Here is a 15,931-nt window from a genome sequence, read left to right as displayed (position 1 = left end):
GACTTGAAGCCTCACCCAGCCTCCTTCCCATCATGGAACTAGCAGCAGAAGGAACAATCAAAAACAATGCAAACCAGATCACACCACAGTTTCACAGTTTCTTAATGGGCTTTGAGTAAAACTAGAATTCTTCCTTTATCCCTGAATGCATCTGTGAACTCTGGCCTTCCTGACCCCATTTCCCAATCTTCTCTGCTCTGGAACTATGCTCCAGGCACATCAGCCCCATTCCTCATGTCCTGTGTGGGACTACGGGATCTGCGGAATGTCTGGATCTGTGTGATTATCTTCTGTGTCTTTTGACCTCTGCTCTCCAAGTCAAGCTTTCTCAGGCCACAGTCTTCTACCCAACCGTACCCACCCGTCTCTGCATTCTGTCTGTCTCCTGTCTTGTGGGTAGAAGCTATCACACCTTGAATCTTTCGTGGTCATTTCCCTGTTGCAGGCTTACTGCCTTTCTTCCTACAGAAAGGAAGGGCCTTGTAAGTCTGTTGTTCACTGCTGTAAATGACCTCTTAAAGCCACATTAGCTCACAATCTATTCTGAGTATTTCAGGGATGGATGGATAAAGGAATCAGCGCCCTCTGAAAGACAGGAGCCCTGATGAGAGACATGCTGATGGGTCAAAACAGCTCACTTTCAGTCTGGGATCACACACAGATGGGAAGCTCTTGTTTTGGGGGCTAGATAGATGACTCCACCTTAGAAAATTGTGGCTAGCTTTAGGCAGGACATTATAGTTAAACTTAAAGACAAAAGATAGGCCAGACTTGCTGGCATATAGCTTTAAATCTCAACACTTGGGAGGCTGAGTCATTATGTGGTGACCCTGTCTCACGAAGCAATCAGGGAAGGAGGGGGTCAACAAGGTTCTGTTGGTGTCTTCTATTCAATGTTCTTTGTGTCTGCTTTGTTAAGCAGCTTTTTTGCTTGACTGCTTGACTATTTTCCCCTTTCAAAGCATGCTGCTGCTCTTGACCTTTAACACTCCTGTGAATTTGGCCTGAATTCATGTGGTCATTTGCAGGTAAATGTACCTATGTGTAAGAAGATGTGCTTATGTGTGGAACATAATACCGATTTTAGATGATAAGTTTAACTGAAATAAAAATTTCCATGCTATGTAACTTGTCTCTGAACACATTTGAACATTATTATTAGACTACAAATAAAATGCTAATCAAATATGAAGATGCAATACAACATTACACTGGGTTAGGCTAGTGATGGTGGATTATGCTGCAAAAGTCACACGATATAGTGGTACATGTAGTATGTGTGCTTATGTGTATGTGTATGTATGTGTGTCTATTAATATATATATGTTGTGTGTATGTGTGTGCACGTCCATGTGTACTCGTGTTAGTGTGGAGGCTGTTTGTTATCTTTCTCCATTGCTTTCCACTGTATTTTAATGGTTGGGTCTCTCAATGATCTGGAGCTCACTGATTTGGGCAAGATTAGATGCCTGTCTCATTCTCCCAAGCCTGGGCTTACAAGCCTGTGATACCTGACTGACTTTTGTTTTCTAGTTGGTGTGGGTATTGAATGTAGATCCTCAAGCAGTTTACCAATGGAGTCATCTCTACATCTCTTATAGTTTTTAAAAGCTAGCAATGGTTCTCTCACCCCCTGCATATGGTCAGGATGCCCACAGAGGGCAGAGGAAGATATGAGACGTCCTGCTCCATCATGCTCTGCCACATTCCCTTGAATCAGGGTCTCTCACTGGACCTGGACCTTGCCAGTTTGGAGCTTGGGCTGGCTGGCCAGTAAGCCCCAACAATTCTCTTGTCTATGACCCACAGCATTAGAGTTACAAAAATGCTCATATACAGCTTGTTTGTGGGTTTGGAGTTTACATGCTATTACCCGGTGAAACCATTTCCTGGCCCCCTTGTTTTCCTTTCCTTTTTATCTTTCTCCCCCGCTCCCTCCCTTCCTTCCTTCTATTGAACCTAGGGCCTCATCTCCAGTCCTCCATTTTAAACCTTTACTACAAGCTAGCCTTGAACTTGTGATCCTCCTGCCTCAGCTTTCCTAGAAGTTGGATTGCAGACCTGCCTGACTAGGCCTATTTAGTAAAGGTTTTGTAACTCAGAATGAGAACAATTCAAGATTGTCCTAGCAATTGGCAGGAGCTGACCACAGGTTATTTGAGTTTTGCTTGCAAAGCATTATTATACTACTACATTGTCTGCTTCCCCACCCCCTACTGTAGCTTAGCCTGGCCTGTAATGCACTATGTAGCCCAGGCTAGCACTAAACTCTGATTTTCCTGTCTCAGTCTTCCAAATACTGAGATTATAGGTGTGAGCTACACACTTGATTTTGAAAAATATTTTATTATAACAAGTGGCAGAAAACCAGGCTAAAGTTTCATGTGTTCTGTGTAGGAGGCAAATATTTATAACACCTGTCTGCTCCACAGCCCTTTAACATTTCATGTAACTGATGATGGTTTGATTTGCCACCACTAGAATCCAGGCTTTCTTCTAAGAAATTGAGACGGAGACTACAAGCCCTGCATTCTTTCTACACGTGTCTTGCTTTATTGCTGAGCCGCATATAGCTGGGGACACAATTTGCACAGATGGAGAGGGGCCTCTGACATAAAAAAGGAGGAACCCTGGGCCATTTCACAAACATCAGATTTATAATTTTGTTTTGAATTTTTCTATTAAATGGGCAGGTTTATTTAATTCTCATTAGGAACATACCACAATATCATACGCTTTCCACTTTTTGCTACCCACCGCCCCTAAACTCCAATGAAATGATAGAAGTAAATCAATGTACTTCATTTGTGGCAGATGCTATTGTTTTCCCTAAATGCTAATCTCATTCTTTTTAGTTTTTAAAAAAAGATTTATTTTTTAAATATGTGTGTATGTATGTGGGTATATGCATGTGTGAATGCAGGTGTCCACAGAGTCCAGAAGAGGGCACCAGATTCCCTGGAGCTGGAGTTCCAGGATTCTGAGCTGTCTTGACATGCATGGGTCCTGGGAACTAAACTCAGTGGTCTACAAGAGAAGTATACACTCTTAACTGCTGAGCCATTTCTCTTTCTTCTCACCGAACATCTTCAGCTTTACTCGGATGTTGTGCAACCATGTTCCTTCTGGGTTCCAGAGGGGATGCAATGTAATTTTATTACCCTCAGCAAAGACTGGCTTAGTAAATGACATTTGGGCCCTTGTGGCCAATCAATCAGCTAGAAAGGAAATCCTGTTGGGAGGAGCATTTGGGGGAGACTTTTTGCGTTACAGAATGTAGATGATGAAACTTCTCTCCGTAGGACATTGTTGAGGATGATACTTGGACCCCATAGCCATCTTGAGACCTAAAGTGTTTTTCATACAAAATATGTTACTATCTCTATAAATTAGAGATAACCCAGAGAAACTTTGGGAGACATCAAATGCAGTTGTTTCATTTATTTTTGTTGGGCCTGGTTTTATATTGCTCGACTTAGTAATACACCTCTATGAAAAACTGTAACTCTCAATCCAACTGTTAGGTTTAGGAAACAATGATAAACTTGAAAACAACTTAACTAAGGACCATTTTAGAGAGGACATTTATGTGATATCCATGACCATGTAGTAATTTTCAGCAGTGTCCTACCATCAGTAGCAGAATATTCAGACTAAGGGGAAAACGGCTCACCTAAGGTGAATGGTACTTGCAGAATTGGAGAGGCACCCACTGATGCATTTTAACCTTATCACAAACATTACAATATAGCACAAGCCAAAATAACATTTTGTGGAGTGTTTGCTATGCTGTCTATGCTGAGTGCTTGACTCAGCTGCAGACATGTCTCACCACAACTCAGTTAAGTATTGTTGTCTTACGTGTTTTGTGTACAGGGAAATGGAGGTTAGGTGACAGCAGGCGGCTTGCTAGGAAATAGAAAAGCTGGTATGTGAGCCTGGCTCTGAAGCTAAGGCTCCTAGTCACTGCAGTTTCCTGCCTGAGAATCAACGTATGGTTAAAACACTCAGCAGATGTTGGATGACTACTTAAAAAAAAGAAAATAAGACACACAGCAGGCAGACATTGTTGGGTGACTACTTAACGATTCTCCCCTCCTCCCTCAAAGAGCACTTCTACTTTGTTTGAAGGTGACTCATGATCAAGTTAATGGACTGTTAGTGATTGCATTTTCTTTTGCCTTGTCTAAGGTGGTCATAGTTCCATTTTTTTTTTTTTTTTTAAGACAATCACAGTGGCCACAAGCTAGGTAGAATTTTTCTCCTTCATAAAATTTGGACTAACATTTCCTTACCCTTCTCTCTTGCTTCATATAATGACACTTGAAGATGTGATGTCTGGAGCTGTGACAACCACCTTGTAATTAACGGGGTTGGAGACAAAAGTTCCTGTGGATACGATGGTGAAGAGTAAACACAAAGATCTTCAGACCTTGATAACAGAGATCTTCCTGTCCAACGAGTCCTGAAACTACCACACTTAGACTTTATGCTAAAGATAATAAGTGACCTCCTGCTCTAAGCTCCTATTGGATGTTTTGTTCCTTGCTGCCAAAGCCATTCCAAACATACACAGTTTAGGCAGAACACTGTTTTTCAGTCTCAGCAAAAATAGACAACGTGAAGACAATCAAGTTCTCATACAAGAATTTATTAACATTAAGTAGTTGTTCATAAAACAAATTAAAATTTTAACTTAGATGTGGGTCAATCTGAATGATCCGCATGATGCCTGTGATAAATATTTACCCCATTGGGTTGCAGATGCCTGGCTTCCTCTACTCCCAAAATGAATGTGAAGGCCATCTGGCTTCCAGTGGACTTGACTAGAGGAGTCTCAGCAGGATGGAGGGTAGTATTATAGAAATTTAGTTTCTCTCTTAGGTGACTGCTCAGCAGACAATCAAGGACAGAAGGTTACAGTTTCCTGTTAGGCAATCTCTTGGCCAGGGTGTAGAGAAAGGTCCCTTCTCTGTCTGGCAGGTCCCAAACCTGCAGCTCCAGGGCTGCAGGTCCCAAACCTGCAGCTCCAGGGCTTCACTTCCCTTAAGGTTTCTTGAGTCACGCCCACATTTAGTGTTTTTATTTCCTCAATTCAGTGGTGTGAAGGAAATCACTGCAGCTGTCTGAAGCCTGGTGTAGTCTGCAGTGTTCCTTGGAGTTTAAATAAGGGCTATAATTAAAGGGAGTCACAAGGCATGCCCTGTCACAAAAGTGAGAGTGTGTCCCAGCTCAGAGAAAACACTTTCCTAGAAATACTGGACGACTATTTGGATGAGGTGAACATTTTAAAAACGGAGGGCATTGCATAGACGAGAAGGCATGCATTCAATAAAGGAAGAGAAAAAAAGCTTAAATGTTTCTGAAAAATTAGAGCTAGGAGATCTGAGGTCTCCTTTGTTCTCAGTCACTTCTCTTCCACCTTCTTCACAAACAGACACGAAGTAGAGATCTGGCCAAGGTCAATCCACCAGTGTCATGACTTAGCTCTGCAGGCACCAGGTTGCTTTTTAAATCCACCTCCTTCCCGTTTTCCTCAAGTGATCTTCTTGTCAGTCTCTCTTGCTAAGCTGTAATCCCCTAGAGAGCAGGATCACTATTTTCTTCATTCTTGGAGTGCAGTAGCTAGTGTAATTAGTGATCTTCACTCTCAGCTTGTTTCAGACAGGCTAAGCTGCCCGAGACCACACAGCATTCAAGCACTGGGTTGTATTTTACCTTCAATTAACCGGACTCCGAATTCCTCACCTCAGTGGATCATTCAAGAACATGCGTTGGACGAATTAACAAACCCAAACCCGTCGAATTCCTTTCAGCTGTAACAGGCCCATTTAGTGGCTCCACCGCTCCGGGTGGCTGGGCACTGGACTCCCAGGATCTAGGCAAAGCACTCCCAGGATCGCCATCCGGATCTAGCTCCGAGACCCCGCCCCCTGTCCAGCTGGGCACGCCCCACCTTGGGGACCTGGGTCCTTTCTGCATTTGAGTTTCCCTTGGCTCCGGCCACTGGGCGGAGGGCCTCTCTCCGCTAGGCGACCTGTGCCGGCTCTCAGACCAACCCTCTCTCTTTCCTCCCCCTTCTCCCTCCCTCACACTCTAAAGTTCTCTTTCCTCCCTCTCTAAACTTCAGTCATTCTAGTGCCCGCCTTCTCTACTCAGACCACCCAATCAGAAATCAGCATGCTCGCCGAGGGCCGCCCCCAGACCGCCGGAACCCAATCCACGGCGCGGAGCCGAGAGCGGGGCGCGTCCTTCAGAGAAGGGCTGGTGACGGCAGCGCGCCGGGCGCTGCGCTGCGGGAGGGGGCGGGGCCGGGCCGGCGAGGGCGGGGGAGGGGCCGAGCGGGGAGGAGGTTGCGGCGGGTTTGAAAGCGCCAGTTTCCTGGCAGCTGGGGCAGGCGTTGGTCTCGGCACTCCGGCTCCGCAGCGGCTGCGCTCGAGCGGGCGACTAAGCTCGGTGCGCGCGTCCCGGAGGGAGCCTCGGTTCCAGCTGCTCCCTCAGCTCCCGCCCCCTTGCCTCAGCCTTTCCCGCCGCGCGGGCGCCGAGCCCCGGCCGTCGGTGCTGACCCCGCCCGGAGACCCCGTCGGCGCCGCCCGCGGGGCGCGCGCTCCCTCCGGCTCTCCTCAGCGGCCCGCGAGAGGGGCGGCTCGCGGCGGCGCGCGGCTAGCGGGCTGAGGCGGGAGGTCGGCGGCGGCGCCCCTCTGGCCGGGCTGTGCGCGGGGCCCGGAGCGGCACCGCGGCCGCCCGCGCGGGGGCTCCCCATGGTGCAGCGGAGGTCGGGATGTCGAAGACGTTGAAGAAGAAGAAGCACTGGCTCAGCAAGGTGCAGGAGTGTGCCGTGTCCTGGGCCGGGCCCCCGGGCGACTTGGGCGCGGAGATCCGCGGCGGCGCCGAGCGCGGCGAGTTCCCTTACCTGGGGCGGCTCCGCGACGAGCCTGGCGGCGGCGGAGGCACCTGCTGCGTGGTCTCGGGCAAGGCGCCCAGCCCCGGCGATGTGCTGTTGGAGGTGAACGGGACGCCGGTCAGTGGGCTCACCAACCGGGACACCCTGGCTGTCATCCGCCACTTCCGCGAGCCCATCCGTCTGAAGACCGTGAAGCCAGGTGAGCTATGGGCTTGGGGACCCGGGTCCTGGTCTGGACTCCCCGGGGAGGAGGGGGAGGGGGCGGCGCCGGGGCTTCCCATTTTGCGGCTGGTAAAACTGAGCTCCGGTGAACCGACAGCTGTGTAGGCTGTCAGGGAATTGCCACTAGGAGCTAGCTGGCTCTCCTAATCCAGCTCGGTCTCCCACCGCAGACAAGAGTTTCTATTTTCTTGTTATTTTTTTTTTCTTTTTGCCCAGAGAAGGCCATCCCTTTTCTGCCTCCCTTTGTGGAAAAGGTCCTATGATGATAATCTTTTCTTTGGAACGTATTTGCGTCTTCTATCGGGGAGAAAGGGCTTTACTATGGAGACAGCGCTGGATCCAGAGTGCCAAGATTACCACCGAAAGCTCCCGGGAGGGCTCAGCTGGCCCAGTGCGTCGTGCACGACCGCAGACGTCTGGGAGCTGACAGTCCCACTCTGTGGGTCTAGGTGGCTCAGGTGTCTGAGTACCAATGAGGTACAATGTGTGGTATGAGGCAGTGGAGCTGTTGTGTAGTCTGGATTTGGAAGGAAGACCTAGGTGCCCAGCCGAGCAAATAAATGCCTTTGTAAAGCTTTCGAATCTACAGAATTTGTCGAAGCGCTAGGTTAAAAAAAAAGAACCCTTGGCGCCCTGGTGTCTTTGATGCTCGTAAAATGTGCTGCAAAGCACGTTATGCTTATGGCATACTCCCTAGTTGGAAGGCATTGATCAGACTGCGCAGGCTGGGCTGGTAGTATGTAGTAAGTTTTCTTACGAATTTGTAAGTGAGAACGTTGTTGGTCCTTTCGGTGTTGGTAAAATGTGGTTCTGGCTTCTGAGATGGTTGTAGACACGGGCATTGTGATTCATCATTGTTACTAGAAAAATTGTTTCTGCCGAACATAGATAGATAGGGTACATCTGAACATATATGGGGCTGCCAAACTGTGACCTGGGCTAGATTTTGGTCTTCCCCCTTCACGACAAAATGCTAGATAATTCTAGAGAAATTTTAATATTCTCCTCTCTCCTCCCTCTCTTTCTCACCCCATTCTCCCTCTTTCCCTCTCCCTCCTCCTTCCCTTACTCCCTCCCTTGTTCTCCCTCTTCCTTGTTGTCAGCTCACGTTAGGACTCTTGTAGTCCTTGAGCTAATTGCAACTGATGGCTTGATGCAATATCCATGTGTTGTGGATATGTACCATAATCTTTCTAGCTTAAATGAAGGTACTTTTCATATAACCTATTCTACCATATTGTTAAGATTTGTATGTTTGTGGGTTTTTCTTATTGTTCATTTTTAGAACTTTGTCAGATTATAAACACCCTTTCTCTATGTTTTTGAGGCTTCTAAGAGTCTTAACTCTTAACTTCTAGTACCATATATGAAGGATGGAGGGAAGACTTTTGGGGCTGTAATTTGGAGTGTTGGTTACTATTTATAATATTTAAAACTATACAGACATTTATTAGCCTAGGTACTACTTAGACCATTGGTTCTCAACCTGTGGGTCTCGACCCCTTTGGGGGTTGTGTATCAGCTATCTTGCATATCAGGTATTTACATTACGATTCATTGCAGTAGCAAAATTACAGTTATGAAGTAGCAATGAAATAATTTTATGTTGGGGGGTCACCACAACATGAGGGTCCACAGCATTATGGAGGTTGAAAACCTTTGACTTAAATGAAATTCCATGAACTAGCAAATAATGAGAACATGTTTTATTATTCTGTTTTGTTTTGATCAGTTGGGGCATTACTGAGAGTAAAACAGTCATAAAGTTGTTGAGGAAGTTGTTATATTCCAAATTACTGTGGTTCATTTAAAAGACAAGAGGGATGGCTCCTTAATAAACACCAATTTGTGTTATATGTTATATATACCTTTCACATAAAATTGGAGAATATACTTCAGGATTTAAAGTGTTATACAGTAGTATTAGCTAACTGTATTAATGAAATCTTCCATGCCCGAGAATATAGTCAGCATTTTGTATTAATAAAATTTTGCCTTCTTGTCATCCAGAGACACTGTCCTGCTTTAAATATTTAGTGAAAAGAAAGGGAAGAACTGGTGTTAGTGCTGCACTCAGCTTATTAGTAACAGTTCTGAATGTTGTGCTTGCTTTTTAAAATATGTTCAGCATTGACAATTTGTAGTGGGTACCACTATTTTTGTGCCGTCTGAGATTTAAAACTGTTCTAAGCAAATTGTAATGAAAAATATTTGTTAGGTAGTATATTTTATAGCTTTCTTAAATAGCTTTACTCAAAGCATCATTTATAATGAAATATCAAGGGTTTTGTAGGTTAAACACAAGCTTTAAATACTAGAAATTAAGAACTTGAAGAGGTTATTTCTAGAACTTTGGATTTAGTTAAAAAACTGCACAAGTACATTTTCAGAGAATTTTGGAGTTTATATGGTTGTGCTTCATTTAGAAAGTCATGAAAACACAGTGTAAGGTTTTAGAAAGAAACTTTTTCTGCCCTCACTCCCATTATTTCTAAACTTTGGGAAATTTTTTTAAGTTCAAGCATTATATAGTAGATTTAGCACTCTTGACTAGTAACTCTTTGTTAAACTGTATTCTTGACAATCATTTAGAAGCTAAAGAGCAAAATGTAGCTGTTTCTGTACAATGTCTTGTTAATGAGGAGTGATGTCATGCTGTCTTCTGGCAATCTGTGGAGAAGGATGAGCTGCTGTAGGCATGGCTGCAGCATACAACTTCTTCACTCTAGCCTTTTCTTTTATCCTGGAGAGGCTCAGGGGAACCCTGTCAAAGCTGTTAATGCAGACACATAGAGTATGTCTTCTTTCTGATTTTCTTTCCATTGCTTTAGAGTTGTATTTATTTTGTATCTTTTAATGGACAATTGAAAATAGTTCTTTAAAATTTAAGTCCTTTGAATTAGAGAGTTCGGTATTGGTTTAGTGTTAATATAACATTTAGCAATCGATACTTTAACATTTATAGATAAATCATTAGTCCCATTTATTGCTTGGCCCAATTAATCTTTATTTTCTTAATTGGGATCTGTGGCTTTTGTTTTAGTTTTGTTACTGTTATTTAAAAGAGAAAAGTTATCATTTGAATTTGAACTTTTGAACTTTGGACCACTGGTGAAACCTTTTGTGGTATAGTCCTGTCTGTAGCATAAGTGTCTGTGATTTACATCACAATATATTCTTAAACTAGTTTTATTTGGATTAATATTTGTTAGGTAGTATATTTTATGTAATGACCATGAGTTAATTTTATTCTAAAATTCAGCTGTGAGTGCTAGAGTTTTAGAACACATAAATATTTGCTTCTTAGTTCACCTTTAAATGTTTCATTAATTATAAATTACATAGATTTTATTTTAGTTAAAAATTAAATATTGCATTATAGTCTTTAAGTATGTGAAATTATTATGCACACAGTTCATTGAACTACTTTAACTCTACTACTGTTTCTGAGATGAAAATCACAGGGAACATTGTGTTAAATGCAGTTATCTGTGTTTAATGACTAATTTGAAGCAGAGTTTGTAACATGTTAATTAAATGCAGGTAAAAATGCTCTTCACTGATTCAGGCATTATAGTGTCTAAAGAAATTTAGTTAAAATGAACTCACCCCTAGAAATACATTTCTCTTTAGTGAGCAAGCATTACTGGATGCTCTAAAATAAGGAATTTTGTAAATAATAAAAACTCTGCTTTACTCCTCAACTCTTGGATCTTGCTGCTATGTTTTAGTGTGTTGGGCACGTTGGAACACCACTGAATTGGTTTAGTATCCACAAAAGAAATTAGACTTAATTGCTAGCCTCCTAGGTTAGTAATACTACCAAATATTCAATATATTTTTTTTGGCCAACAGAAACTAGAGATTAGGCAAGGCAGTTTTTTTGTTGCATTATATTTTGATAAATTGTCATTTGAAACATTCTTGCTTTTCCAGATTTTTGGTAGCAGGTTCCCCCTGTCCCCAAAGGTCTTAATTTAGTGGTTCAGGGTTCCTATGAAAGTAGGGGACATATGGTACAGCAGCAGAACTGGTGAACACTGTTAACATCTTTATACCTAACATTTCCTTTCTGTATCACTTTGTCAGAGTAATAAGTCCAAGCATCTCTCAGGTATGTGATTTGGTTACTTTTGTAGTGTATCATTCCAGTTGCTTTATTGATTATTGTTCCCTATCTTAGTTATGGTTATCATTGCTGAAACACCATGGCCAAATCAACTTGTGAAAGATAGCGCTTATTTAAATTACACTTCCATATTACCATTTATCACTGAAAGAAGTCAGGACAGGAACTCAAATTGGACAGGAACCTAGAGGCCTAAATGCCATGGAGGGGTGCTGCTTACTGGCTTGCTCTTTATGCCATGTTCAGCCTGCTTTTCTATAGAACCCAGGACCATCAGCCCAAAGGTAGCCTTCTCCATCAATCACCAATTATAAAAGTACCTGTAGCGATTTGCTTGCAGGCTAATTTCATGGAGCTGTTTTCTCAATTGAAGTTCCCTCCTCTCAGATGACTATAGCTTGTGCTAAGTTGACAACAAACTAGCCAATACATTCACTTTATCTTTAGACATAATCTTTCTTAGGTTGATGTCTTTTAGAAAGTCTTTAATTTCTTGCTGTCTTTTTATTAAATACACACATTTAATATTTGGCCCTTTCAAATTTCAGATCACTTTTTTTTTTGTTTTATTCAAGTCATTGCTAAAACTGAATTTCATGAAACACAGCAACACACCATGTTTCCGGAAATATGTGTTATTTTTCCTCTGATGTGGGGACTACTTTATAAAACCACTTGTTATGAGAGTTATTTTAGTCATTCTTAAAAAGTTTGTTTTCTAATTTATGTAAATTTATGGTAAACCATGTGTAATTTTATTTGAGTATCTGATTTATAAGGGCATTGTCTACTCTTTGGGGTGGATAATGTCCTATAGTGTCTTTAGAGTATAATCCCTGAAATTCTTTTAAAATTTTTGTGGGTACTTAGCATTTTGTGTTTTGGGGCTGTGTTATAGGAAAATAGCTCTCCCCTTCCTCAGCCTTCTCTTTCCTTCTTCCTTTGTCATTCTCTTCCTTTCCTTGGCAGGCTTTTTCTTGCTCTGTTTTTCTGGTTAGCCTTGAAGTTGTGGTCAGTGCTCCTACTCTGACTCCCAAGTACTGGGATTAATGTTGTGTTCCAGCACCCTCAATAATTTCATTTTTGAACCACTCTTATATTCTCTATCAAACTCTACTGAATTTAAAGTGAACTTTTGGTCCTTTGTGTTTTAACAATAGATAAGTTTGTTACTAAAAACTACAACTGTGTTACTTTGAATTAACTTTTTCAAAATGTTACCTGAAATGTTGAGAAGCATTCTTCAGATACTGCATTTTGGTAGGGAAGAGGGACACTCTGACCTAACCCGGGTGCTGAGCTGCTGTGCAGTGTGGAGACCAGTGCTGTGGAGGCTTGTTTGTGGTGGAAAAGGCAAACCCACTTACTGCTCTCTGTCCTGAAAACCCAATATTACTTTGAAAGTTTTCCACGAAAAGCTGCCTGTTTTAGTTTATAAAGAGAAAGTGAAAAATCAGCTTACTGAACATGCTCTCTCCTCAAACATCTAATAATGTCCAACAGCAGCTAGCACTGACCTTGTCAAATGAGTCAGAAATGGTATCTTTAAGAAGCATGCGAAGATGTGTCCATGATAACCTTAAGTTTGAACATTTAGCTGACCCTCTATGTTAAACATGGGTCTAATTTATTTGCTATTTCATTTTCCATACAATTCAGTTGTTTTTCAAGTTCATTTCTCATATTGTGTATTTAAATAAAAATCCAGTTACTTAAAAAAAAAAAGAAGCATGTGGAGTCTGAGGGCTGAGTGATTTGCTGGTAAAGAATTCTTGTAGGAAAGGTTTTTACTTATTCCATCTTTTTCCTTACTATTTAAAACCCTTCACATAAGGTCTAATACGAATCTTGGTAAAAACTAAACTTAACAATTATCCCTGTAGTGTGCTGTTCTAAAAACTTTGAACTGGGTGTGGCAATGGGTATCCTGAGTCTACTTCTTTGGTAGTCTGAGGTGGGAGGGTTGAGCCAGCCTGGTTTACATAGCAAGAAGTATCTCAGTGAGAGGTTGTGGGGAGGGTAGAGTGAGGGAAGGAGAGAATATGAGACTATCTTAACAAGGAGTTTTAGTTCCTAAGTTTTTACAAAAAAGACAGGAGGGACCAAACAAAAGTGTCTTTAAAAAAGTCCTTATGGTGCTCAGCAGGTGCTGTTTGTAACACTTTTAGAATGAGTCTCCCATTCCACCCATGTTGGAACCTCTACTTTGTTTTGGTTGAACACCACTTTCAGTGATTTGCTTGCAAAATAAAATTCTAAGAAATTACTGTTATGTGGTGTCAATAGTGAAACTTTGGATGTGTATATGAAGTAAGAGAGGTGTCATTATTTTTTGTCCCTATAGAGTCCTGATCACTTGTCCTTATTTTCTGACTTGCCTGGTTAGGGAAGGAATTATGAAAAATATTGAATTTTTCTGGGTCTTGAAAGATAGATAGGTTTTGGTTTAGTTGAAAAGTGATATTTTTAGTAGTAGATAAATGAGAATAAAAATACAGGGCAAGAATTTTATAAGTATCTATAGGATGTTCCATTGCGATAGTTTTTATATATGTATATATTTTATGTACACTTTTCATAGTACAAATGCACAAAATTATATTGTATAATATATGATAATTGGAAAATAGAGGGGTAATTCTATTAATTGTTTAAATATAGAGACAGTTCTATTTTGAATTATTCCTGATAATGTTCTTACTAAGTTCTAACTTAAAATGTGTTTTCTTATAGTAATAATGCTGTTGGGATGTAGAATGGTTTTTCTGTCTTTATCTTAGTCTCATTTAACTCAAATATAGTACCATGAATATTCTTATTTTGCCCATAATGTACTTGAAATATTATCATTAATACTAATTGCTTATGGATAATAGCCATATTTGGTTTGCTTTGGGACCCCGACAAGTTTTATGGGAAAGCACAGTTTGCTAGTGTAGTAAAAAGGGAACTGAAAACAGGTTCCATCTTAACCTTAGCTTGACTTAGCCAGCCATTTGGCTTCTAGTGACAAGGTTGGCATCATTAATATATTTATTTCTCTACTATCTCAATAAGTTTATGCAACTAGTTGCTGTAGCGCAGTGGTTCTGAGGAGCAAGCCATTTCAGGCATTTCAACATGGCTAAGAGAGTATAGACTGCATTTTGAAGATCAGTTATAACATAAATCTAAGCACCCGACAAAGGGAAGTCTGTGTTAGTAGATTTAGTTACTTTGTTTATTAATATGTGTTAGAGATTCAGAAATATAAAGGATCTCATAGGTTAGTGATACTGTTGACTTTGCTCAGAGAAACTTCTTTTTGCTAGGGCCAATGGTGACAGCATAGGCGCATAACTAGTCAAAGTGCTGAGAACATGTTATGATTGAATGCTCAGCCACATATGGGATAAATACTCATGTATATGTGTGTGTGTGTGTGTGTGTGTGTGTGTGTGTGTGTGTGTGTGTGTATTAGGAAGAGGTAACCTTAGTCTTCAAAGACTCAGAGGACAAATTCAAAAAGAGGCAAAGAGAATGTAAGAACCACAGGAAGTGGGGCTTCAAATAGAATGCTGACTTCTAGGCATCTCGTGGCAGTGCACTATTGAACTCCTAGCAGCTAGCACCTGTGATTATCTGTACAAGATCTGCACAAGATTGCATTTGACTACATCCTGTTGTGGACAGAGGAGGCACTCTCAGGGCCCTACCCCTTCCTTGGGATATATACAAAACTAAGAGCTGCTAAGTAAGGCAGAGCCATTTTTCAATGGTGTAGCCACTTCATATGGTGCCTATGCTCCTGTAAACAGTCCCTCATCCATGTTTCCATAAGCAACCTTAATGAAACTCATTGAGTCATCAAAAGGAAAAAAAAGAAGAGAATCAAAGAGGGGAGTTAAATTTTTCTGATGTAGGTTAGTTGGGGAATTCCCCCCCCCCCTTCTTATTAAAACACGAAATTTGAAGAAAACCTGTTTTAAAAGAATATCTCTTCTGAGCTGGGTAGTTTTCTGTTTACTTGACAAAAGTTGGAATTATTTGGAAAGAGGTAGCCTTAAGAAAATGCCTCACCAGATTGGCCTGTGGAAAAAAGCTGTAGTGTGTTTTCTTGATTGATGATTGAATATTGATGTAGGAGGGCCCAGTTCATCTTGGGTAGTGCTATCAGCTGGTAGTCCTGGGCAGTATAGGAAAGCAAACCGAGCAACCCCAGGAGGAGCAAACCAGTAAGTAGCACTCCTTCATCACTTCCTGCTCAGTTCCTGTTCCAGGGTCTTGACCTATTTGAGTTCCTGCCCTGACTTCCCTCAGTGATGAACTGTGGTGGGGAACTATAAGCTGAAATAAATTCTTTCCTCCCCAAGTTGTTGGGTTTCTATCATTGCAGTAGAAACCCTAACTCAGATACATTCTTATTGTCTTGGATTTGCAATCTGAACAGTAACTGATCTACTTAAAGATTCTGGCATCTTATATAACTCTTCATTATTGCTGTGTGGGTTTTTTTTTTTTTTTTTTTTTTTTTTGGTAGAGTTTTAAATACATAATTGTTTTCATTCCAGAAAGTTTGTGAGGGGCTATAAATGAGTATAAGAATTGAATTTTACTGTACATGATGGTGTTTAATAAAGTAGTTTTACGAACTGAAAATACATTATAAGGGAGAAAAACACAAGTTTTTATTTCCC

At 41.6% G+C, this 15,931-nt stretch overlaps 1 protein-coding gene across 2 annotated transcripts in view; it reads left to right on the top strand.

Moving 5' to 3' along the window:
- The first annotated feature begins 6,682 nt into the window (after positions 1-6,682).
- MAGI3 (membrane associated guanylate kinase, WW and PDZ domain containing 3) overlaps positions 6,683-15,931 on the top strand; it is a 230,552-nt gene continuing 221,303 nt past the window's right edge. For both annotated transcript variants that reach the window (XM_080915746.1, XM_080915747.1), the window contains exon 1: positions 6,683-7,103. In XM_080915746.1, coding sequence (XP_080771872.1) covers positions 6,782-7,103 — 322 coding nt within the window. In that variant the 5' untranslated portion in view covers positions 6,683-6,781. The remainder of the gene's footprint in view (positions 7,104-15,931) is intronic.

Source organism: Micromys minutus, assembly GCF_963924665.1.
Source record: "Micromys minutus genome assembly, chromosome: 4".
Classification (NCBI taxonomy): domain Eukaryota; kingdom Metazoa; phylum Chordata; class Mammalia; order Rodentia; family Muridae; genus Micromys; species Micromys minutus.
This window is presented reverse-complemented; position numbering and strand designations above follow the sequence as displayed.